Source organism: Pogonomyrmex barbatus, unplaced genomic scaffold, assembly GCF_055798465.1.
Source record: "Pogonomyrmex barbatus isolate J1 unplaced genomic scaffold, ASM5579846v1 scaffold9, whole genome shotgun sequence".
Taxonomy (NCBI): Eukaryota; Metazoa; Arthropoda; class Insecta; order Hymenoptera; family Formicidae; genus Pogonomyrmex; species Pogonomyrmex barbatus.
Genome location: NW_028297193.1, coordinates 3635957 through 3660873, shown reverse-complemented (window position 1 = coordinate 3660873; position 24917 = coordinate 3635957). Strand labels below are relative to the sequence as shown.

The window sequence follows — 24917 nt, the reverse complement described above, 5'->3', positions numbered from 1 at the left end:
ACAAAAGGGATGACACCCGTTTGAACAATGGAAAAATTCTAGGCGCTGGCCCCTGTGAGTGGCTAATGGGACGTGGTCAAACGAGAGTCATCCGAATAAAAGTCGTAAAATTTCGAGAAGCCACATGATTACATATTGTACGAACGTACTTATTTTGAGTGTAGAGAGTGTAATAGAGTGTAGATTTGTACTTTTTTTTAAAGATGGTCGCACAGTGAGTCAGTGTTGAAGAGAGAAAGAGAGAGAAAGAGAAAGAGAGGTTGTAAACGATTGTCAAGCAAGATTTTTATTCATAAAACGAATGATTTAGAATGATTTAAGAGACGAGAAAATTGAATGTAAGCTGTAATTGTTTGTTTCTCTTTCTAATGTAGACACGACGTGTTTGAGGGAACAAAACCGCAAGGCGTGTCGAGAGTGTCCGAAATAGCACGGAATAGAAGCTGTTGAGAAACGAGTCTTCTGTCCGCTCGTTCAGAAACACAGACTTTGATGAATGTCTGAGAGTGATTACGATTCAGCGAACGAGTATACAAGCCTGATGGACGGTCACGTCGCGGAGTCTCGCACGGACGACTTGATCCTGGGCAACGATCGTCGGAAGGGCCGCTCTAGGAGTCTCAATGATGTAACTCTTTCAGTGAAAAATTTTCTGTCTTTTATTTAAAAAGATTTCTTTTATTAATTCTAAATATAATTGATCTTTTCTATGATGGAACACGTTTTAAAATGTTAAAGATATCCAATGTTGTAGGTGGAAAATGGAATTCCTGGGGTGCAGATTGAAGCACCAGGCACAACCGTCAGTCGACTGAACAGACGAGGCACGTCCGGTAACAATAATCAAGGTATACTAAGGCATTACAGAGACGAGGAAGAGGAAGATTTGAAATATGGTGCGGCGCATGTGATCAAGCTTTTTGTCCCTGTTTCGCTGTGTATGTTAGTTGTGGTGGCAACTATTAGCTCAGTGAACTTCTATACAACTAAGGGAATGTACTTGTAAGTTTTGCAATAATACAATTTTTTTATATCTTATGCAATTGATATGGATTTATCCAAATGATGATTTTTTTAGAGTATACACTCCGTTTCATGAGGATAGCTCGGACACGAGTACCAAAGTTTGGCAGGCGTTCGCCAACTCGCTGATTCTCATGAGCGTTATTGTATTTATGACTGTGATACTTATCATTCTTTATAAATACAGATTTTATAAAGTCATACATGGCTGGCTAATTATAAGTTCTCTTCTCTTGCTTTCAATGTTCTCTGCTTTATATTGCGAGTAAGTATAAAACAATCTGAATACTTTATCCAATTTAATGTTTAATGTTAAAAAGAAAATTATAATGAATTTTTACTTACAGGCAAGTATTGAAAGCTTATAATATTCCAATGGATCTATTCACGTTAGGTATAGGTTTATGGAATTTTGGCGTAGTTGGAATGATTTGTATTCATTGGCAAGGGCCATTGCAACTTCAACAGGCATATCTGATCTTTATTTCTGCTTTGATGGCACTCGTTTTTATTAAATATTTACCTGAGTGGACAGCATGGGTTGTCCTCGGTGTTATAAGTATTTGGGGTAAGATATTCTGATGATAGAAGCTTTTACATGTATATCGATGATTTTACATTTTTTCTGCATTTAGATCTGATCGCGGTTTTAACACCAAAAGGACCGCTAAGAATACTCGTCGAAACAGCACAGGAACGAAATGAATCTATTTTTCCTGCACTAATATATTCTTCCACTGTGTTGTATTCGTTTACCGTAACTTACGCTGGATATGTACAAGCAGCTACTATGGCCTCTGGAGACACAGCGGCGTCTCCTACGCGTGGCCAAGCAGACAATCAAAATAATCAAGCATCAGGCGATGCAGAAGAAGGAGGTTTCACTCCTGAATGGGTAGAAACACACGGTATGAATTAATAAAATATCTAATAGAAAAATTATATAAAAATTAATAAAGTAAAATAATATGTGTTTTTTATACAGACTAAATATCTAAATTATATAACTGTTTAATTTAGCAAATACATCCAAAAAATTTAATCTTAAGGTGATTTTTGAAATAAAGAAGTGAATTAATCGTTATTATACAGACGAACGTAGCGCGAGGCGCGCCCAAGAAGTGCGCGAGAACTCGTCTTCATTAAGTGAAAGCACGAGACAACAAGACAGTCGCCCGCGGGAATCGCAAGGGCAACCTGCAGTTGCCGAGGAAGAGCGTGGAGTTAAGTTAGGTCTCGGAGATTTCATATTTTATAGCGTGCTCGTTGGAAAAGCATCTAGCTATGGAGACTGGAATACTACATTGGCTTGTTTCGTTGCTATTCTTATTGTATGTATTTAAATATGTTCGTTGAAATGCGCACCGATAGAATTTTTCTAATTGATTACTTTCTATACAGGGCCTCTGTTTGACGTTGCTGTTGCTGGCCATATTCAAGAAAGCGTTGCCCGCGTTACCGATTTCTATCACATTCGGTCTGACGTTTTATTTTGCCACGAGAGTGATTGTCGCGCCGTTTGCCGATAGTTTAGCGAGCGAACAAGTTTTCATTTAAATTGAGGTATGATAAATTATCCTATTATTTAGTATTGCAAAAATTTATTGCAAAAAAATTAACTAAGGGGGGACTCATTTTTTCCATTTTTTTCAAGATCTTTGTTTTTTTTTTTAATTTGTTTATATGACTCTTTCTGATCTAAAAAAATCAAGACGAAGAGTACCTACATTTTTAGACATTTGTCAGAGAATTGTATTAAGGTATATCAAGTATGAATGTGTATATGTACGCATTTGAGTGTGAATATGTAAGTGTGAATGTCGTAAAATGCTCAGAAAAGGAAAATAATAATTTAAATTTTTAATATAGCAAGAATAGAACATAGAATGCTAGAGGATGTAATTACTTAGTATTTTTCTATGCGAAGCGAGTTTATGAAAACGCGCCTCGTTGTGGAAACAGGCGGTACATTTCATCGCGGCGACATGTGATACACAAAGCGGAAGAATGCGCTGCATTATAACAATTTATTGTACTCCATTGTTACATTTATGGAACATAGGTCTCGTAGATTCATGTATAAAAAAAGCGGATAACTACGAGATGATCGCAGTGAATCGTATGAAACGTGAGGTAATGTCTGTTCGAATATAAGTAATAACTGCCTCGATTATACACATCTCGATTAGTATGCGGTATGCGCCTCTGAATAGTATCGTTGCTCTAGAACGTCGAGTTCGCTAATTAGTTTATTAATTATTAGCCAGGATGAATCTGTGGGGTTTTCTCGAAGTCCAGGTTACACACAGCCATGGAATAAATACTTTTTTTTATCGTACTACTGGAAAGCATATTTACTGTACTTGGCGTTTAGTGTTTTTTTTTATATAGATTTTATTTTAATATATTACTAAATATAGCGTTTTCTCGAAGCTGGAAGTGTTATTTTTTTATTTCTCATCGCATTTCTGATGTTCGTTGACAGTAAAATGCGAAATGCCCTGGCTATGTGATGAGTAAGCAGATTTATATTATCTCAAAGACTTCTGCACGCCAATAAGAAGCTTTTCAGAAAATTTCAATACTTGAATCATACTGCTTGATCTGATCATACATCGTCATTCATAGCAACACGGTGATACTTCCCAAAATCGATAATCATTGTGTGATCAACTTTGGTTTAGTATTTAATAAATTCAAATAAATGCTAATAACTGCATAACAACTCCAACTTTAACAGTGGTTTGTTAATTCCTTGCATATACGTTCATACGTTCATACACGCGCATGCGCACACGCATCATAGACAGGATACTAATAAATATTTTACCGTTACTTTAAATATTAGTAAAGGCCACAGTAAGAATAAAGAATTCACGAGATACGTAAATATCCTCTTTTAAAGTTACAATTCAAAAAATTGTCTCGAAACAAAGAGTACACTGCATTAAAAACATTTTAACACTTTAAAATTTGAATTTTTTCTCTCTCCTTCCTCGTCTTAAAAAAATTAAAAAAAGAGTTTGAGTGACTCTCAAAAAAATGAATAAAAAAAAATAAAGATGAATAAAATTAAAAATATACTTTTTTTATTTTCTTCATATTTCGTGTTTAAGAAATATGAAAAACTATTGATTTTTTTAAGAATCTTTAAAGGATATCTTTAAACACACGTTTATATAAATGTTTTTCTTATTTGGATCTCTAAAATAGATTTAAAATAGCGGTAAAAGTTTTATTAATAGCCTATAATATATAATATAGCTAGCGATAGATATCTCAGAAACGGAAGAACTCTAACAAAGATATTTATATCTTTCTCGCTTGTAACACATTGCTACGTTTACAAACTTACAATTATTATGCTAATGGAAAATTTCAATTCGCTAGTCGATTCGCTACTTCAGATCACGCATATAAAATGCTATTCGACGCACAAAATAAATATTCTTCGGCTATTGAGTAACTATGCGAAGTTATGGTCACCGTTGCTGACGAATTCGCTCTTTCGTCGTTTACAATAATATTCGTTTGTGCTAATAAACGTAATAATATCAGAATAATATCAACTACAAGATTTGACTATATCGAAGGAAGGTACACTTCGTGAATCCTATTGGGAGAAAGACATTAGGAAAATATCTGTAAAGGAAAAAATAAGTCGCTATGACGCGATATGTTTTGCTTCGCCTTTACCTTGTGGTCTTTACTCTCTTGTAAAGAATATATCACGTTGCTTTCCCTTTAATGTCTCTGTGCAAATTCGCCGCGTACACGAGACAGTAATAGTAGAGAACGCTCATTTTCTACAAACCAGTCTTACAATTGCTAAGCTCTGGAAGCATATATTTTTATAACAACTACAAAGCAGGATGAGTCATTTAACATTTGTAACTCAATTATTAATAAAACAGTCTGTAATACTCTCTTGAACCTATTAAAATAAATTATTGAAAATTTTACATATTTTTTCGTACAATCGATATGTAATTTAAGGAATATATTGTGCGCGACTCACAAATGTTATGAGACTCATTCTGTATAAAATTGTCTGCTATCAATTCATTTAATATCTCTTGCTATAGTTATTGCACTTTTATAAATAGAATGGAAAATAAAAAAATGCAATGAATTATAAAGATCTGTCATATTAACTTACTTATTCAATTCTCTCATTCATTTTTCATTCGAAAAGATGAGAATTACACGATAGTACCTTAGCTAGTTCCATATTTGCTACTCTCAAACATACCACGTCTGAAGAATGGGCTGAATTCTAGCAAGGATTGTTTGTCTATATTGCTAAGGTTGCCTTTGTGTTTGTATAGTGGCTCGCAATGCGGCAGTTCCGAGCAGACTTGAATTAATCGGCGAAGGTATTCCTCGAGGCGTTTCTGGCGTCGCCTCGCTACGACTTCGTACTTCGGAAATACTTGACGTGGGGGAAAGCATATTGCTGCGACCTGTGTGCATGTAAAGAGCTTTCATCAAATCGATTGTCTCACCAATGCGTGCCTCAGGCTTATGAAAGTGATCGTGTGATTATTTTATTTTGAAATAATTTGAATTTTCTGTAGTTTAAATCTGCCTAATTTACATCTCTTTATGGTCAAATTTTTTTATATGAAATAAAAAACTATTTCTTTAAAACTCAGATAGACCACATTCAGATATTGTTTCTTTATGGCCAAATTTTTTATAAGAAATTAAAAAAAAATTCTTAAAGTAGCACACTTGGTCTACTTGGTACTCCATATAATTTACTCGAATTTTCATATTTGCGACATGTGTGTTGCGACTCCTTTCATAATTATTGTTATACAATTTAATAACGTACCTTGCTACCGTATTTCTGTCGCATTGATATATATAACTCTCGGAATCTTCTGTATCTACGTAGCAACGTCCAACTGTCGTCCTGCGCCACAACTCTTACTTCATACTCGTAATGGCTAGACGCACCGGCTCCACGTATCACGTACGACGGCACACTGACGATCATATTAATCACGCACTCGTTATCATTCGCTATTAACGACGGCAGGGACCTTGTGATCGTTAAAGAATACGGACTACTCAAGCGATCGCCGCGATTCTGGCTCTGCGCAAAGAACGTGTCTGTTGAAGTGTCATCACGAGACTAATTCTAGAAAGAAAAAAAAAAATACCGACTTACCGTCAAATAAACTGTCGAGTAACCACGGCCGGAGGATCTTTTAGACGCTAATGATTCCAACAAAGTCTCTTGATCGTTAGTATTAGGCCTGTTATTCCTGAAAAGTTGAGATCTGGTTTGCGCTACCGTTAATAGAATGGCGGAACTATTATTCGTAGGTTCTACAACACTACAGTAAGCATTTTCGTTCTGTACATAGTTCTCGGCCTCATTGGTGATGAGTCTATCGCTGTCGCTGTCACATTGGGATTGCCTGGCGGAGTGACTTTTCCGTTCGTCCTCTAGCAGCGACACTTCCAACTCGATCTGCTGTCTCTGTAGATCCTGAAGTATCATTATCTGCCGATTGAGATCTTCCTTCGACGGTGTACCGGCATCTAGACATCTCATCACCATCATCCGTTGACGTGCGATTCTTTGGTTCAATCTTCTCATCGCCGGATTCTTCTGTACCGGCGACTCCAGCGTATCCTGGAGCATGTTTTCCGGGATGGTGGATACCACGGGCGCCTGTACCTTCCCTTCCTCGTCGCTCGTCAGTTCCGTGGAAGTAGCTCTGTTCGCGTTCGTTGTGTTTTTACTGTCCACTGTGGATGAGCTGTCGTCGTGCGTTAAGTGGTCATCTCGTTCCTCGTTCGCGGATTTATTTTTCTGATCACTCAGACACGTTGTGTCGGCATCCTCGAAAGCTATGCGAAGTTCCGGGGAGTCGGCAGCTGCCGTGTGGAATGTTTCCGCGGTGTCGGAGCTCGGTATACTCTGCGGCAACAAATTTAAGTCCGCAACAATCTGATATTTCCTGTTGTTTGCTTCCTGGAAGGATTTACAACTAAAAGCCGTCTCATCGCAGTCGTTTGACGAACAATCGTCGTCCAAAAATGCGGGCGTAACGCGTTTCAAGTCTAACGATAGACTCTGTTTACGCCGTACGATATCTTCAAGCTGTTCTTGAGTCCGCTTGGCCAACAACATTTTCTTCTCCGTTACTCCTTCACCGCTCAGCTAAAAATCATTGATGTAAAGAATACGTAATTTTGTCAAGTGCTAATATTTTATGGGTACATACTTCCGTTTTGAATATTTGCTTTTGCCTCTTCGCGATTTCCATCAGTTCCTTCTCCATCTTATCCACCTTATTTTGATGTTCGTTCAGAGATTTGACTTTGTTCTGCAATTCGCTCTCCAAAGCGGCTAGTTCTTTCTTCTGTTTAAAATGATATTTTTTCTTTAAAAAAAAAAGATATTTAAACAAGAAATTTTTAATCTACTTACGTGATGATTCATCAATTGCTTGACACTGTCGATGCACCTTTCGTCATTGAGACTGGACCAAGATTCGGGCAGACTGTCGTCGCTAGCAAGACCATTATCCGTCTGAAATGCACATTTCGCTTCATTCATTTTCTATAAAATTACGTTAATATTACCGCAATATGAAACACTTTTCGACCTTTCACATTTATATACGTTTATCTAACAATCGGGAATATTTCACATCCCGTTGTTTCAGTTATAATAAAAGAAAATATTGCCGAAAAAGAATTTATATCGTCCGCAACTTATGGATGATCATAAAAGAAAATTATATGAATATAGTGCTAGTATGCATCGCGTGTCGTTTGCAATGTACATGCGCGTTACAGACACGAATTCGAAGGCTTCGCTCGCGATGTAATCCTTACCTTTTCCCATCGATGCTGATAAGTTTGCGCGCGTTCCTGACTGTTGACGAGCTCTTGCAATTGTCGATGCTTGGACTGCAATAATGTACGCAGATAGGCGACTTCCCTACATATATTTTCTACCTGGTACCACACACACACACACCGATGCGTTAACAAAAGAGATAATCAACAAAAGATGATTCAAAATTAAATATTAATAATTTGATAGATATTTTTAACGAAACGAAAAAGTAAATAAATTTTTACAATCACGAAATATCAATAACGCGAGATAGTTCCTGAAAATGAGTAAAGAGAAAATAAAGATATTCTCTTTCTTGGAATGTATAAAAATATTTTTTGATGCTGTACGATGTTATGGATGTAACATTTTTAATATAAATATTAACGCACATATATATATATATATAATATATAAATATTTAATAATCTTATTCTTATGCATGTTTTTAAAAATACAAATAAAAATGAAAATATGAATAAACACACTACACAAAATAAATAGAATTAATAAACAGCGACGTATTCTCGCGATGCATTAGCTTAAGAAAATAATGATTTTTCTTTAGTCTAAGTACTTTAGTCTTAATTAAGACTCGAAATAGTGCATGTACGGACGGACTTCGAGGTGCAACGACGAGAAATTGGGTTTGTTAATCGGGAGTGTTAAATCGATCGAATGCATACTCTTATAAATTATGTGAGAAACAAAGAGAAAGAAATAGAAAGAGAAAGAGAGAGAATGAAAAAACAGTGAGAGTGCGTGCAGATACTTCGTGGAGGATCAAACGCCAATTTTTGTATGAAAAATTTATTAAACAACAATATATATATATATATCAGTATAACAATAATTAGTGCCTCTGTATCTTTATATCTCGCATAACAAACCCATAGACGTATTTTCTATACAAACAAGCCCAAGATATGTACATACTTCACTCTTAACATTCTTACTAGGTACTTAAATATATAACATTCCAAGGAATGCCATCTCTGTCCGGCAATATCTTTTCAGCACTAGCACCTTTTCGTGACCAGCAGCTTACTCATATACATCAACGCAATCCGTTAACATAAACAATTTGTAAGTATTAATATGTTAATTGTAAATATACGCAATATATTTGAGGATTCTCGAGGCCGGCAGAGGAATCAAGATAATTTCACGTAGACAATGGATAGCAAACGCAAATCTCATCACAAACGACAATGAAAACTTGCTATAGAGGAATACACATACTGATAGGCCTGAATCTAGACATCGATAGACAGGACTGTGTATCTTAATCACAAGAATTTTGGTCTGGATCGAAACGTCATTTCGCAAATGATATTTGTATAGTCAGGACATTCGCAGAATCTGCTCGTCTACGAATTCGTGGCATCTCGTACTGCGACGCGTGAACAAGAGAGCGCGGCTCCATTGAGATACACCGAGATATCACATATTTAACGGACAAACGTGCGAGTAGATGATGATGTTGCCAGACAAGCAAATAAGGACACCGATAGCGACAAGGACGAGGTAGAATTGGTACTTAATCGAGATTACATTCAAGTCCGGAGACGGAGGCGCGTCCGTGTCACTTACTTGCGTCATTTCGTCCCGCCGTTCTTGTTCCAGGAGATGTCGGCGCGCACGCAGCTCTCGTTGACGCGACTCTAAGACCGCGATTGCGTCCGCCCATTCTTTCCACTGTGCTCCCCATTCGCGCTCCAACTCACGTTGAGCTCCCTCCAGCGCTTCCCTTCTAGCGATCCATCTTTCCTCGCGTTCTTCTTGTTCTCTCTACAAGGAATCGATTAATCCAAATTCGATCCAACGGGGGATGAGGAGATCTAGAATATTTTATCTACGAACCTTGAAGTCTTCCTTTTCCTTTAGAAGCGCGGCCTTCTGCTGTTCCAATTCCTCGACCGCCCTGAGGTCTTCGCTCGAGTTCAGAAGATTGTCGCTAGAACAGGATGCGTGCAGATCGGAGACGCTCCAACTCAATAACGACAATCTCGATAAATTGACGACCGTTGATTGTAGATTGCCATTGCCCGAGCCGCCTTCCTTTCGGAGTTTTGCTGCCTCAGCCGGATCATTGTATCGAAACATGTTATTTCTACCCAAGAGAATGATACAACCTTGGGACAATCTTGTTGGTTTGTCTACTTGAGCAGTATTGATCCAGCAATGAGGTGATAGTGGATGTAATGTTGCCACGCCACTATCTAGCTCGACCACGCAGTGTTCCGGTTCTACGTCCACACCAGTCAATACAATATCCTGTTTGTAATACAATGAAAGTTTTAATCGACCTTTTATTAATTGGTACATTAGAATAACCTATCTGAATCAAGTCTTGAACTAAACTTTGATTTTTTTATTTGGATTAGAGCGATAGTTCAGACAATGGCTAATTTTTGCTTTATACAAATTTGAGAGTTTTATTATATTTATATATTTTCACCTGAACAACGGAAGCTTCGTCCGTGCCGACTAACGTTTTTCCCTCTTTTAAGTGATATAATGTAACACCGGTACTAAGTAGATCGTCGTCAATACCAACTAGATGCGGCATTTCCGAGTCAAGAACTACACCGACTCCGCTCTTTCGTAGACCCAACGCCTTTTGTTCTTGCAAAATCTGTTGCGTCTCTCGCCACTTTTCAGTCCATTCCTCGGTCAATACCTTTTCTTGCTCTTGCTTCTCTTGGATTTGAGCCAATAACACTTGCGGCGGCTTTTCCACGCTCTATAAATAACAAATAAATATATCTTTTTTTCTAAAATAATAATAAGAAAAGATACAGAGGAAACGCGTGGGCACATTCCAGATACTTGCCATATTTTTATCGATGAGAGATTTCAGCTTTTCTATCTCTGCTCTGAGTTCTCTAATGAGTTTGACATTCGCATCTTCATTAATAGTCGGCTTGTTAATAATATTTTTCGCGCGATTGGCATATCTAAGAGTGCTGAGAGTGTCGTTGTAGTTGCATTCCGCCGGACTGATAGTCGCTATCATGATGGTTTTGGAATTACCGCCTAGAGAATCCTTCAACAGCCATGTGAGCACGCTGTCGCGATAAGGAATAAACGTATTTCGTTTTGTGGCAGAGGCATCACCGCTGGCAGAACTGAGCTCGGAGAGCGTGGATATCACAGTGCCTAGAGTCACCAATGATTTGTTGATGTGCGCACCTTCCTTTAATCGTTGACCCGTCGCTCCAGTCGCGTTCGCACGTTCACTGAATAGGCAGAAAACATCGGATTTAAAAAAAAAAAAAATCGTACAAATACTCATCATGACGTTCTTGTTTTATTTTCTTTTCATTCACTCATTTTTTCGAAAAGAGAGTCGAAAATAACTCGAGATTCGTGGATACTTTTTTTTTTAACTACCTTCCAGCCAGATCGACAAGATGCACCTTGGAAACAGTCTCTGACGGCATGTTGCCTTCCGAGAGGCCGGCTTGTACGAAGGTTATTGTAAAAATCGCGTGACTCCTGCTACTCACGTCGTTCATCTTTGTGCTAGCTGTAGTTCTGTGCGTATTACCTCTCACCATACATTCCTGAACAAGAATAATCATCTCATCTTGCATAAATATTTTTATTCATATTAAGATAACAGTATCAAAAATTTATTATATAATTTGTAGTACAATAGAAAAAATTAACATAATTATAATTTTTAGAAACATAAGGATTTTTGCGTTGTTGCATTTTTTTAGTACATAGTGATATGATGAGCTGATAAGCGAATCGAACTTGCGCGCTATTAAAAAACCGTTTTGCTTTCTCGTCCCACCTGAATGTCCGAATAATCATAGACGAGATGACAAGACAGATCTTGAACATAAGGCCCTCCCGTGGGGTGCTCTCGTACCCTCAGCGAATGGGATTGGCTTTGGTCCAGTCTGAGCAGGTCTCTTACTCTTTCATTATAGATTTCCAGGAAAGATACTTCCGTTCTGTACGACGCTCCGCTCTCCTTTCCGGCTGCCATTCTAGCGAAAAGCGTCTTGCAAATACGTGGTATCAAACCCTGAGCTTCCTACGAATTGAAAATACATAATAAATTATACAAGAAGGAAGAAAAGAAATTTAAGACAAAATCAATATGTTACATTTACAATATGTTACATCTTTGAATAAAAGTGGAGAAAGCGTGACTGGTTGCAACATCAGTTTTTTATTTTATATTTCATACATTTTTTTAAAATTTATATCAATTTGGTTGAGAGAAGTTAATTATAGAATATGTAACATCGTTCGTTAATTACGTTTATTTAATGATGAAAAAGTTCCGTAATAATGAGAAAGTTTTGCTTCTCTCTTTCATTCATTTTCTTTTCTTTCATCTATTTATTTAAATTAAGCTTTGAGGGAACACCGACGCAAAAGTTCTTTTTCCACTTGCAGCAAATGAAAAAAAAAAAAAGAGAAAGAGAATATTCTTTTGAAGAACTTTAGAGAATTATCACATTACCGGCGTGCCCATCATTGTAAAGGTCTTCCCAGATCCTGTTTGGCCATAGGCAAAAACGCAGGCATTGTAGCCCTCGAAGGCACTTTCTATTACGTCCGTACCAAGATCGTAGAAAACCTAGATAAAGGGAAAACGATTGGATTAATGTTTTTCGCTTTATCGTCTGATAACACGAGCGGCGTCTCGCTTCAGTACGCGGAAACGGAGCAAATTTCATCAGTCAAAGTCTCAAGCTACGCCTCAACGAAACGTAACGAGCGGACACGTTTTACAAAATAATATTTAATTAAGCTATAATAATGCCGATTTTAACGATTATATCGTAGTTCGAAGCGATTATCATGATTATCTCGCGATTATGTCTTACGTAACAAGATCATTTTGATTGATGATTATGCTTTGACGGTTTTTCATTTGTTAAAAATGTTTGTTCGAAACATTAATCGAACTTAAAGTTTTTGTTACGACATTGTGTGATAGATGTGGCTTTGTGGCTGCTGATTATATTATATCTTTAGAAAAGTTAATTTTTATTACAATTGTTTGTCGTGTTCGAGACTCGCTCTCTTCCTCGCTCTCTCTTTCTCTCGCAGTTCTTTTGTTTGTACTTTGCTATCGCGCAATTAAGTTAACTATAACGAGCTATGCAAGCATAAGTCGACCGGTTTCATCTTTCCATGTACGGTAACGTCGTCGCGAATGTTTCATGTATTTTCAAGGTTGATAGCTTCGTCACTCGAATAACTTCGTCACTCGATCGCGAAATCTCTCGAGCGAATGATTTTTGTCCTAGTTTTTATTTCAATTTTGATAAAAAAAATATTGATATGAACCTCTTCCTGGGACGCATAATTTTCGTCGTTCGAATCGAAGGACCAGTAGGAGTGATCGAACGTGAAGTCTTTGTACTTCCCCCGGTCGATATCTCTGCAGCTATCCGGTGTCTGTAGACAATAAGTAGTAATCGTTATTCCTATGGCGTTCTGCTATCGCTCTTGTTATTGCTAAAGTTCAATTAATCATTAATGGAGGAATGAATAGTACGGATGAATGAATAGCAGCAATTTATTATGAAGGTGACAAAAATAGATAAATTATGTTGAGTCGAGACAGAACAAAATTAATATAAAATTAGTGTTATCGTCGTGTGCGTACATATGTGTGTGTGTGTGTGTGTGTGTGTGTGTGTGTTACGTGTATAGTAACATTTATATCTATATATAATTAAATCAATTTGTATCTATATGTAATTAAAATAATAAATTTTATCTCTATATTCAAGCCCGGACAAAACATTTGCAGTGGTTTTGCAGACAGTTTAATTTAAAATAATAAAATTTCCCGAGATAAAGTTCAAATATATTATTAGTTACTCCCCTAGTTTTTACCCTTATATATTGTATTATATCAAAAGATAATTTATTTTAAATGTCAGATTTGAAACAAGTATAAAAGAGGATGTGATTCGTGAAATTGCATAAAATTTTTAATTATTTGTGTCTAATAAATATTAAATATTATGAGCAAATATAGAATCCGCCATAAATAAAAAGTATAAAAAAATGTCAATACTGCCCTAGAAATCTCTTCTTAATAAGTTTACAAAACTTATTAAGAAAGCTAAATAAAACTTGATTTAAAAATCTAATAATCTCAAAACAAAATTTACATTTTTATATTAAAATATATCACTTCGGTACTCTTGACATTTGCAAAATAAAATAAAATAAAATAAAATAAAATAAAATTTTGAAAAAAGCTTTGATAAAAATTTTTTTAATTAAAAATTTTTTAATAAGTTTATTTCTTCAAGCAGTTAAATTTCTAAGTAAGAATTTCAGATTTTGTAGATATTTCCAGATAATAAATATAATTTAAGACATTCCATAAAATATATATTTTTAAATTATTTTTCTCTTCTTTATTTTTGTCGTTTTTCCAAGCTATTGCTTGGCATTTAAATCATCTGAATTGCAATTTTTTGCAATGAAATGGCTGCGTACATTAAATATATCGGATGTGTATTTCTCGGTTTATATTCTACGTAACCGATAAAACATCATTGGGAATATCGTGCTGCATTATGCAAGAAAGTGAATAGAAGATAATTAAAAAATAAAACGAACGATTTTCAATTTTCCTTTTACGATTTTGCATGCAATTTAATTGAATGCGTAAATACATTGATGGTCAGAAAACAGTTATTAATTTATATTCTTATTCATGCAAATTTCTAGGCTCCACTGCGATATATATAGGCAAAATAAAATTGAAGAATCATCTAAGAATCTACCTTCAATAAATCTCGACAACTGATATTTTTAAATCACAAAGCAATTAAAAAAGTACATGAAAACATATTTAAGAAAACATATTTTATCACAGAAACTATATATTCGATATTTATCTTAATTACTACTTAATTTATCTTAATTATAGTAATTGTGTACTGTTTGTTCTAAAATTGTATTGTTAATTTGCGAGCTTGGCTCTTATCAATATCGATTAGGTGCGCTATGCGCCTTTGGCCAAGACTGCACTTAATTCTCGCCGATGATCTTTTTTTTGCCAAGCTATTGCTCTCCGATGGAATTGGCCTTTTCTCTTTCTAATCAAGAGAGATCGTCCGGATAAGGGTTAATTGAATGCGGATAAAACGTGGATTATACAACACGGCGTGGCACGGCCGCGCGGCAATTGCACTCGATTGCGTAGCCGTAATCGCGCGCGCGCGACTCGTCGAGCAACGAGTTGTTGTTGATCGCTGTGGTCCAACCGCGATTTTCGCACTTTCTCCTCAACGCATGCCGTTACCATCCAGCACGGAGATTCACGCTGGTAACCATAGATTGAGAAATGCACATGTCATTTTTTTGTTTTGTTAAGTCATCTTACAATTTATCGTTATCGATTTGCAAAGATCAATTTAAACGATTATGCTATCTTAAAACTTATTTATAACTTTTCCTCAGCAGTTTATTTTATAAAATTTAAACATTTCAACTTTGTCTTCAAAGGGATCAATGGAACGAGCAATCTAGTAATCTTCTATTTTGAAAAAAATAAAAAACTCATATTCTTTTCGTTTTTTTTTTTTTTTAATTATCTTCCTAATATACTTCTCTTCTAATTGAAGCAATTCTTAGAATTGTATCAAAATAAAACATATATAAATGCAAAATAATTTTATTCCATCAATAGGAAGTAACTTTTGATCAAAGATCGAGCGATCAAAGGCACATTACTGATTATGGCCTGGGAATCGATAAAATTTATTCGAGCAGAAATTATGATACTGAATTCGCGAAGCGTTAGGCGATTATAGCAAAAAAGAACAGATCGTCCACGTCACAACTTCCGGTTTAGAAATTCTTTAGAAAGTTTATTTAAGGCCATTATGTTCTCGGTACTTTGCGGTACCACGAAGTAAGTTTTTACGCTCAAGCTACCGTATAACTAAGAATATTACTATTAATATAACTAATCAATTTTCTACATGTTTTCTACATTTTATACAGTAGCCTTCTAATATTGGAGATAGTATTGAAATAACACTTGATGCTACAAACATTTATTTTTAAATTAAGATAAATGAATGATAGACTGTGTAATTGCAAATTGAAAATGTAGCGTCGAAACTTTTTTGTGATATCAAAGTTTTACACTATGCAAAATTTGATTGCGCGAGATGTCGAAAGACCGAACTTGCACTTAGTTTGGACTAAAGAGGACGGTGGACTCATGATATAATCGCGCTTGCATCATGAATGGACCTTCAGTTTATAAACATAGAATCAAAACGCAAATATGCGACAACAACCACTTTTAGATTGAAGGTGCGTCTCTCGTACAACAGGTTGGTATCCGCCCACGTAATTTGATCTAGCGACTATCTTTATAATTCGCAATAATTCTCAATAATAAAAGCATTAACGCTTAAGAGTAACTTTACAAAAGCTGCAAATTAAATGTTTTATAATAAACTAAGATTTGTTTTAAATAGAACGATGCATAATTTTCCTATTATTTAATTGCCTTTATGAATATATTTTTTAATATGCAAAAAATATTTAATGTAATATCAAATGAAGAAGAAATATACTATTAAGTTAAATTCAAAATTTTGTATCTAAAATTTCTTAAAATTTTTATCAACTTTAAAATCAAAATTAAAAACTGATGAATAATATTTTATTCCCATGAAGAGTAAAACGTAAACATAACAGATAAATTCTAATTTTTTTTTTCCGAACCGTCTAGTTCTGATAATTTGTATTGCTCTCCTGCAGTTCTGTTTCTTCTGGAACATCCACTATGTAGCGATTGATCGAATTTGTATTCTTGTGAAACAAGACCGAAATCAGCTCCGACTCGCGTTTGCGCGCGAAAATCGTCCATGCGAGAGTTGACCTCGATTAATAATGATCATACTCGAAATTTACTGTCGCGTTTGTGCAGCTGCTCGGATCAGCTGCTACATAACAATAATAACAATAATGATGATTTTCAACAGAGATTAAATATCATTATCATTATATAGTCCAACAAAAGAATTCAAAGAAAAGAATCATAATTCTTTGTTTTATAAATTCAAATTATCAATTCATTAAAAAAATTTAAATTGTGATTAAAATATTTAAGATCAAAATTTAATTTTAAATTTTTCAAAATTATAACAAAGCATACATTTTTCTGAAAACAAAATCGTATGAAAAATGAAGAATTATACAAACAATAGCTAACAATGCAGAAGATAAGCTAATGTCACTGCATTCATTATTGCGTCTAAAAAATTGTCATATTAGTGAGTCCTTTATAATTTTTGTTTTGGATGGAGATGGCGATAATAATATTCAAGTTGTGTAAAAACATCACATTATCATAACTCAGTAATTAAATAATGTCGCGCGGAACGAATAAAATGAAGATTCGACACTGATTTCGACAAGGGAGGATGGAAGTGACGCGCGTGCGAAATGACCTACCTTGGTGTTGAAGATCCGCGTCCTCTTGCCATTCATCTGCACGATTAATTTCTCGTTCATCGCTACCTCTCTGTAAAGCAATAACCAAGATGTTATCTCGGCATCGACCTCTCCCGACGTTGCGACAAGCAATACGGAATTCGGAAATCGCGCGCGGTTCACTGGTTCGTAATACACACCAGTCAATATCACGATGACACAATTATGTCATGTGCTGTCAATAACGTGCGACAACAGCGGCTGAATTGCAGTTGTGCTGTCATTTCTCAAACTTTTCTGCAGCTGACAGAATAATTGAATTTGTCGTTTTTCAAGAGGACATTGCACCGAGATATTTATTTTCTATCTCGAAAAGAGAAAATGATGACCGATATTGTTAACGCGACTGTGTAAAAGTGTTTTGTTGATCGTCAAATATTAAATGTCAGAATCATTTGTTACTTATAAGAGAGATAAAATTAAAACTAAACGAATTTTTCTATTCAGAATCAAGAAACACAATTGAGTCTCGCGTCGAATGTATAAGAAATATAATGAAAAAGAAAAAAATAAAAAAAAAAATTTTCAACAATTTAATTGGACAATGAATACTTGTATTCTGTTAATTGGAACATCTTATCGATATAAAATTTTTCCTAATGCACAAAAGTGTGGTTTAAATTGTAGAGTCGTTTTAAATTTGTTTTTTTAATTTTATTTATTGAGATCGATATAGATAAAAAATTCAAATAAAATCAAAACACTTTTCGCAAATAAAACTGTTTACATAAATGTCTGATAAGTGGACTTGTAACTAAGATAGACAAAATGGATAAAAGTAAAATCTTTATTTCGCAGAAAGACAGTGAATCATGCTTTTAATGACCTTTACTCTTTTTATTTTTTATTCTCTACAAAAGCATAGAGTATACGAATACAAATAATCATGAATCATTCTAATGATGATGAATTGCATTGATCGCGTGCGTACATCAGTTGGGAGAATCCTTTGTACTTATTAATAATGTGTCAAAATTATGATTTTAGTGATAATATTCTTGTCGATGATCAATACGCTGTAATACGAAGAAACGTCGTCTGCGAGATGTTATTGACCGCAAAATAATTGCGTAATGATATCGACTGCTGGCAATACAAACAACAAGAAAATCTAGAATACGTTCAAAGGACGTTGAGGGAACTGGAAACATTCTTTGGACGTTCGAAGACGTCAGTGAATTCGTTAATGCAACGGTGGTTGCGCCCTAAATGCCGTCGTCCACGACTCGATGTGTGCAAATATGTATATGACACGCTCAGTATAAGTCAACATATTGCTTGCGGAATTTGAATCAGGGATCAAAAGGGACTCTGATCGGTCAGCGTGCTCATTACGCTCGCGTAAATCTCTCGGATAAATTTGCACGTGATATATATATCTAGCGTATTCACGATGCCGATGCGTGCAGTTGAATTCACAGCGAATTCGGACTGACGTCATCCGAAAAGGAAACGAAATTTTGTCGCACTGCGCGGACGGGTATTCTAGCATCGGAATTGTAGGCGAGTACAACGACGGTATACGACATCGTGGGTGATGCATGGGTGATTCTTTCGTTCTCGCGGTGCAAGATGAGAGGTGAGGCGAGGCAAGTTCTTCCGGTCACCAGTTGCACGACACACACGCACCTCTTGTTGAAGGGTCGAACCCTCACGGCCACCTTCACCGATGCCATGGTCTCCCGAGAAGGAGTGCATCGGGCTTAACGAGGCGAGGAAACGCGAGGTGCGATCAACGCCACCACCGTTTCTCGCGGCGATGAGATGTGCGGAGGAGGCGCGTCTTCGGCACACAAGAGCGGTACGGACGCGTGGCGTCGCGACGACGCTACGGCAGCCGTCTCGCGTCGCGTGGCGTTGGCCTACGGAAGACGCTGGCGTCCTCGTCGAACCTCGAGCGCGTCCAGTAACTGCGACATCATTCCTTTTTGCTCACACGCTCGTAACTCGTGACGGACGACCGCGAGCGACTACTGCCGCTGCTCCGAACTAAGCGGAGCGAGTCGAACGAGGAAAATGCGCATGCGTAATTCCCGCGCAACTCGATCGCGCCAGCTTATTTGCTCCAAGACCGTCGAAGGCGAACTGTAGAGGATATTCAAATTAATATTCAACATAATCTGAAAGAGATATACGTAAAAAGAATGACGCAATGTATGTCAAGGAAAAAGATGTATATACATATATTTAAATATATGGAACGTTACAATTTTATTAAAATACAAATAATGAAGAAAGGAAGAAGAAAAACGTGTGTCCTCTAAACTACTTTCTTTCTAGACATTTACGAATATCCGTGTATAACTTTTTCTAATTGAATCGTCTGTTATTGTAATTGTCCAAAGTGATATGGTCACTCATTGAGATATATCTGAAAAATATGGAGTCAATACATTAATACAATATATCTTTGTTATTATTATTATTGAGTCTGCTGCCGTAACTAGTAAGGAGGGCACTTGAGGATAAAGATGGAGAAATGAGAGTTGTGGACTGAAGCACTCCTTAAAAGATTTACGTGATCCTTGCGTTCATGGTGCAATGACGTCATCGGCGGCCGTTAACACGAACACAAGCGGAGAAGGCCGAGCTGCACCACCCACGCCAGCGATCGCCGAATCAAATTGCTTTGCGGTTTTTCAAGCGCATAACGGCGGTCGCGACGTGAATTCACGTCATCGTCTCGTTGCCAAGCTTAGGAAGGTCAGCAAAACAAATGTTGCGATATCCGAGTCGTATATACTTCTTTTCTTAAAAAATTCTAATCTATCTGTCTCTATAAAATAGGGATTAAAAATAATGAAATGACGGAAAACACATTTCTGCATTTCTTGTAGTTATAAATTGCAAAAAACCCAATTTTTAAAGAAATATAAGTTATCCTTGACAGAAACCAAAAGGAAATTCACTTTATAGTTTCGCAATGTTTCAAAAATTAATTTCGTTAAAAAGAAATTAAAACATTTGAATAAAAAATTCACTCCAAGATTTATTAAAGGAAGGCTATTTCATCGTCTCAGACGAGAAGACAAACGGTAGATTGTGAGAACCTTGAAGAGTCGTGCGGTTACACGATACGCATCGCGATTTGTAATCAATTGAATTGACGTAACTGCGTTTGCGCTGCATAAATAGTGAATTTGTTTAGGCGCAACGCACTTCCGGAAGGCTAAATATGGTCGCGGGATGATGATGGTCGGTGCCCCAGTCCTGCCATTGACCGCGTAATATCGCATTGTTTATGCTAATGCAGCACGTATAGAAAAGTATCAGATGAATCCCAACGACGTGTCATCTAACAAAGACGCGTCAAAGCCCGAGAATACGGATGTAATTCCAGAAGAATCTGTTTACCTAGCGCAGAAAAGAAATGGAAACTACGTGACGCCATCTTTCAAATTATGCAGGATATAACTTTATTCATGTTCTGAATGCGATTTACAAATGCCTTTGAAGATATAGAATTTTATTTAAAACATTTTTCTATAGCTCTTATCATTTGAATGGCATACGTTTAAAAATAAAAAGGTTAGCATTTTAAGAAGTGTTTTATCGCTCTTAATGCATGAAAACATAAATATAAATAAATATATGTTTTTTATTTTGATCTAAAATTCAAAATTTATTAAAATCAGGAGAGGGATACGCATGCTTTTGTTAGTTTTATAATTTTCTTTCTTATCGATTGAACCAACTGTTCTCGAAATCCGTATAGATGGCGACATCCACTCGCACCCGGAGAACGTTCCGAAAGGAGTCAATTCCAACGCTGTCACAGACTGCCGGAGCGATGGAGTTAGGTGGGGAGAAGCGCAGGACCAGGAGCGGAAGTAACTGAGGGGCAGAGAGGGAACGTAGTCGGCGAGGGATCGCGGAATCGTGGGCCGTGTCAGTTGGGTAGCAACTGTCGAGCACGTGTGTTGTTCGTAGTTGGAATCAGGGTGAACGCGTGCGCGGGTGGCTGTGGTGTGTTGACGGTGGCAGAGTGGTGGTAGTGATGGTGGTGGTGGTGCGCGAAAGGTGATACTCTTCCTTTCTCGTCGTTTGTCCCGCGATCGCCTTTTCCTCGGCTGAATCCTAAAAACACTAGGGAGTAAACAACAAGTTTATAAAACGACGAACATGTGATTTCTAACAGGGTGAGACAGTCCCGTCAGAATACCCTTTTTCGGTGCCGTTCGCGTCCTCCGTTGCGAGGGTAGTTACCTCGTACACGCATCGCCCGCCGGGATACGCCGCTGGACCGCCCCCCTCTCCGTCCCCCTGCCCCACAGTCGTGCGTGTCGAGGGGTTGTCACCGCGCGCCGTGGAGGAGGGTATGATGTTCTGAATTTCGAAGCAGCGAAAAGGACCACGCGCGCATCATCATGGTCACGAAGCATTTCGCTTCACAGGGTGAGTGAGCTTCCCTGCCGGTCACTGCGCTTTTTTCTCTTTTGCCTTCTCCTCCCGCCTTCCCCGCAGCGCCGTGCTTTCGATGCATGTCCGTCGTCCCCGCCCCGAATGTGTCCGCGCGATAACACGCGTAATTTCTCGTCGCCGTCGCGACGCCTTCTTGTAGGCGTACGTCGTCGACCTCCGGGTGGGTGCAGAGCGGGTGGTTGCTTCCACTGGGTGGTGCAGCTCGATCATAATAATATACTCCACGACGTTGCATGTACTTTCTGCACTTTCATATCTTTACCCATTCATCCCTTTCTTTTGAAAATAAATAGGCAATGTATTCTGACAAGAATCGTACCACAGTAATATACGAACCAACGTCAATTTGTTGGACTGCAAAACAATTTAAATTGGAAGATTGCAGTGTTATTGTTTTGTTCTTATTTAAAAAAAAAAAACTATTCATTGTCAGCAATGATCCGTAAAGATTCGAAAATGACAGATTATAATTGTTACCTCTCGCTCTGCGCAATTGTTTATTCACAATTATTGCGATAAGTAATGTTCCCTATATGTAATAAAGAAATACATTTTAGATTTTGTAATCCTTGACTTTTGCAATTTGTGTCGTAACAAAATTTTAATTATTAAATGAGTTAAGTTTTGTATACAAAAAGAAAAGGATAGAAACACTGAAATACCAGCAAATGAAGGTGTTTTTAAAAAATTATAAATATTTTATTGAACAAAAGAAATAATGAAACGTTTTTAAAAATTTTAATTATTAAATGATAGGAACTGTGATAATTATTTTTCTAAGTGCAGAACGAGAAGTATATTATATGCTATTATAGCAAAGTATTATGTAGCAGCTAGAGTTATTCACGATGACACGGACACCACTTCTCAGTTCCGTTCCTCCCCCTCGTTCGTTTTCGGCATACTGATCGAACGGGCGGGCGTTTCTCATAGTGGCTGTTCATCTTGTCGCTTACCGTTTTTCCAATGTTTACTTGCCGAACTCAGGAAGTCTTCAGTTTCCAAGTCAGCGATTAAAAAGCTGAACTTTACGAGTAAAGCGAGAACTTCAGAAGAACAAATAAACAGCGGATCATATTTCCCCGTTAATTTTAAGTAAACTATAAATAAAGTTACAATTTAAAGCGTAATATATGCTTAAGTAAGTGTAGATGATATCGATAACTAGAAAAATACAGAAGCATTATTTTCCTCGATTTTTTTTTTTTCGCTAAGTAAAATTCGTCATAAAATTATTAATGATCAAGGTCAAGGCGTCATGAAACAATCACATTTGTGGAAGAATCTTAAGTCGAGATCGAACCGCGTTGTCTTTTCTCTTTAAGAGTTCGAAAATCATCCAAGATACTTTCGATCGGAAACATCTGTTAACGCGATCAGGGGATGTCCCGCGGACATTGGAAGCGCGGGAATGACATTGCAGACAGGCCTGACAGCGGTGACATGTGAGCTTCACCTGGCAGCGGACTGACTGCGCGATGTCAAGTTCGCGGCGACTTTCGCCGGTTCTACGCCCAATCGATTCGCGCGCTCGCGTAATCCCGTGCCTCGCGTGCCGCGTTCTCCGCTCGTATCCGCTCGTGCACGCCTGAACGAAGAAGTCAAGGGAACGCGACGGTGGGAAAAAAAAAAATTCCACCGTAGTTCACGGGTTCACGAGAGCAACGACCAGCGTGGTGTGTTCCACAACGCGTTGCCGCGATGTTTTGTGCAGCGGTGCAGCGTTACTACGAAAAAAAAAAAAAAAAAAAAAAAGAAAGGCGCGTGATAAAACAATCGTAAAGATTTAATGTCCGATCGCGTGAGGTACTTAGGGTCCCGCCGACTTATTTCTGTATTTTAATACGTCGGCGAGCGTTATTATACCTTTTTATATTAATTATATATAATTGCGGAAAGAAAAAAATATTATCGCAAGGATCTACTCCATTTAATAATTTATATTTGCATTAAATTATGCAGGTATATAAGTTTTTTATAACGTGAATTTATCATAAGGATCTAGTCTATTTAATAATTTATATTTGTATTTAAACATATGTGGAAATATGTAAGTTTTTTACAACATGAATCTATACAAAGCTTGATTGATAGGCGACGCAAGATTGTGAAGAGGTTTCCTAATGAAACATTCGTTTGTATATATATTTGACATTCGAATACGCTTATCGAATCACCGTTTATGATAAAGTTACAGTATATACTTTATGATACATATACAGGGTGTTCGAAAATTCAACCGACAAACTTTCAGAGATTGTCGGGGGCTCCAAAAGCATCATTTGTTGCAAATAGACTTAGGATAGGAGCTGATCTTGACGACGCTATCCAAGATCAAACTCATAAAATCAATAAATAGATCTTTTTACTCTACAACTTTTGTCTGAAACAATATTTTTATAAAATTTATATTTTTCAAGGTCCGATCTTTTTCAAATACTGTCTGCATAGCGACATGTTTCCGATCTCTAGGTCCATTTGCAAAAAATGGTCTTTTTGGTGCTCCTGACAATTTCTGAAAATTTGTTGGTTGAATTTTCGAGCACCCTGTATACAAACGTAAAGTATGGATCTTTCAACGCAAGTACAAAGCAACCAGTCACTCCGAAAAAGCACTGCATGTGAAATGTATGATACGATAGCGCGATGTGACACAAGTCATGCTGCATTTCATCTCATTGTTAACATTATTTAAAAATATATGAATCCATTTTTTAATCCATTTTTTCTTTTTTGAAAAAGAGGAAAAGAGAAGTTTTATTTTATCTAATATATATATATATTTTATATAATATAAAATGAATATATACACGGTATATATAAATAGAGAGATAATAAGTATGTTAATTATAATTAACATAGTAATAAACAGCATAGTAATAAATTTTAATTAATGTGTCTCATTATTTGACGCGAATAAATTCATTCGGTCCTTTTTTCGTGAATGGTAGCGGGAAATTTCACTTACATTACGATCGTCGATATTACTTCTCACGGGTCTCTCGCAGCATCAGAATTCCAGGAAATTGGATTCGATCCGATCGCGACATGACGCGAGAAACTTTCCTCGGAGAGATATATCCGCGTAATCGTTGAGATC

At 36.8% G+C, this 24917-nt stretch overlaps 3 protein-coding genes across 9 annotated transcripts in view; 2 read left to right on the top strand and 1 right to left on the bottom strand.

Annotated features, from left to right (window-relative positions):
- The first annotated feature begins 121 nt into the window (after nt 1–121).
- Nucleotides 122–3455, top strand: Psn (presenilin). The gene is made up of 8 exons (XM_011640933.3): nt 122–259; nt 375–628; nt 755–1002; nt 1079–1288; nt 1371–1591; nt 1659–1931; nt 2116–2354; nt 2425–3455. Exons 2-8 carry the CDS (start codon nt 497–499, stop codon nt 2578–2580), a joined length of 1479 nt encoding a protein of 492 aa, XP_011639235.1. The 5' UTR covers nt 122–259; nt 375–496; the 3' UTR covers nt 2581–3455.
- On the bottom strand, nt 3032–19398 carry Klp98A (kinesin-like protein 98A). 6 transcript variants are annotated; one of them, XM_011640927.3, is made up of 16 exons: nt 19025–19397; nt 17357–17426; nt 13205–13315; nt 12372–12488; nt 11691–11936; nt 11282–11454; nt 10722–11127; nt 10347–10631; nt 9749–10162; nt 9479–9676; nt 7882–8004; nt 7472–7573; nt 7266–7424; nt 6200–7201; nt 5861–6124; nt 3032–5486 (listed from the first exon to the last, which is right to left on the bottom strand). In XM_011640927.3, the coding sequence occupies exons 1-16, from the start codon at nt 19069–19071 to the stop codon at nt 5241–5243; spliced, it is 3963 nt and encodes a 1320-aa protein (XP_011639229.2). In that variant the 5' UTR covers nt 19072–19397; the 3' UTR covers nt 3032–5240. The 6 variants fall into 6 exon arrangements, 5 of the variants coding, with proteins under 5 accessions (XP_011639229.2, XP_011639231.2, XP_011639230.2 ...); XM_011640929.3 differs by having other exon boundaries at nt 7882–7956; XM_011640928.3 differs by having other exon boundaries at nt 7266–7403; nt 19025–19396.
- A 1785-nt stretch (nt 19399–21183) lies between these two features.
- Myo81F (unconventional myosin 81F) overlaps nt 21184–24917 on the top strand; it is a 35121-nt gene continuing 31387 nt past the window's right edge. The window contains exon 1 of one of the 2 annotated variants that reach the window (XM_089084514.1): nt 21184–21790. In XM_089084514.1, coding sequence (XP_088940640.1) covers nt 21763–21790 — 28 coding nt within the window. In that variant the 5' untranslated portion in view covers nt 21184–21762. The remainder of the gene's footprint in view (nt 21791–24917) is intronic. The other variant, XM_089084513.1, reaches the window with a different exon arrangement.

What these genes read in the sequence shown, in the direction of transcription:
- Psn (XM_011640933.3), top strand. Translation starts at nt 497, where the DNA reads ATGTCTGAGAGTGATTACGATTCAGCGAACGAGTATACAAGCCTGATG. An exon ending in CGGTGTTATAAGTATTTGGG is followed by an intron (nt 1,592 to 1,658) that starts GTAAGATATTCT and finishes TTCTGCATTTAG; the next exon opens with ATCTGATCGCGGTTTTAACA. An exon ending in GTTTCGTTGCTATTCTTATT is followed by an intron (nt 2,355 to 2,424) that starts GTATGTATTTAA and finishes CTTTCTATACAG; the next exon opens with GGCCTCTGTTTGACGTTGCT.
- Klp98A (XM_011640927.3), bottom strand. Translation starts at nt 19,071, where the DNA reads ATGGCATCGGTGAAGGTGGCCGTGAGGGTTCGACCCTTCAACAAGAG. An exon ending in TTACAATGATGGGCACGCCG is followed by an intron (nt 11,937 to 12,371) that starts GTAATGTGATAA and finishes TTCAATTCGTAG; the next exon opens with GAAGCTCAGGGTTTGATACC. An exon ending in ACTCGACAGTTTATTTGACG is followed by an intron (nt 6,125 to 6,199) that starts GTAAGTCGGTAT and finishes TTCTTTGCGCAG; the next exon opens with AGCCAGAATCGCGGCGATCG.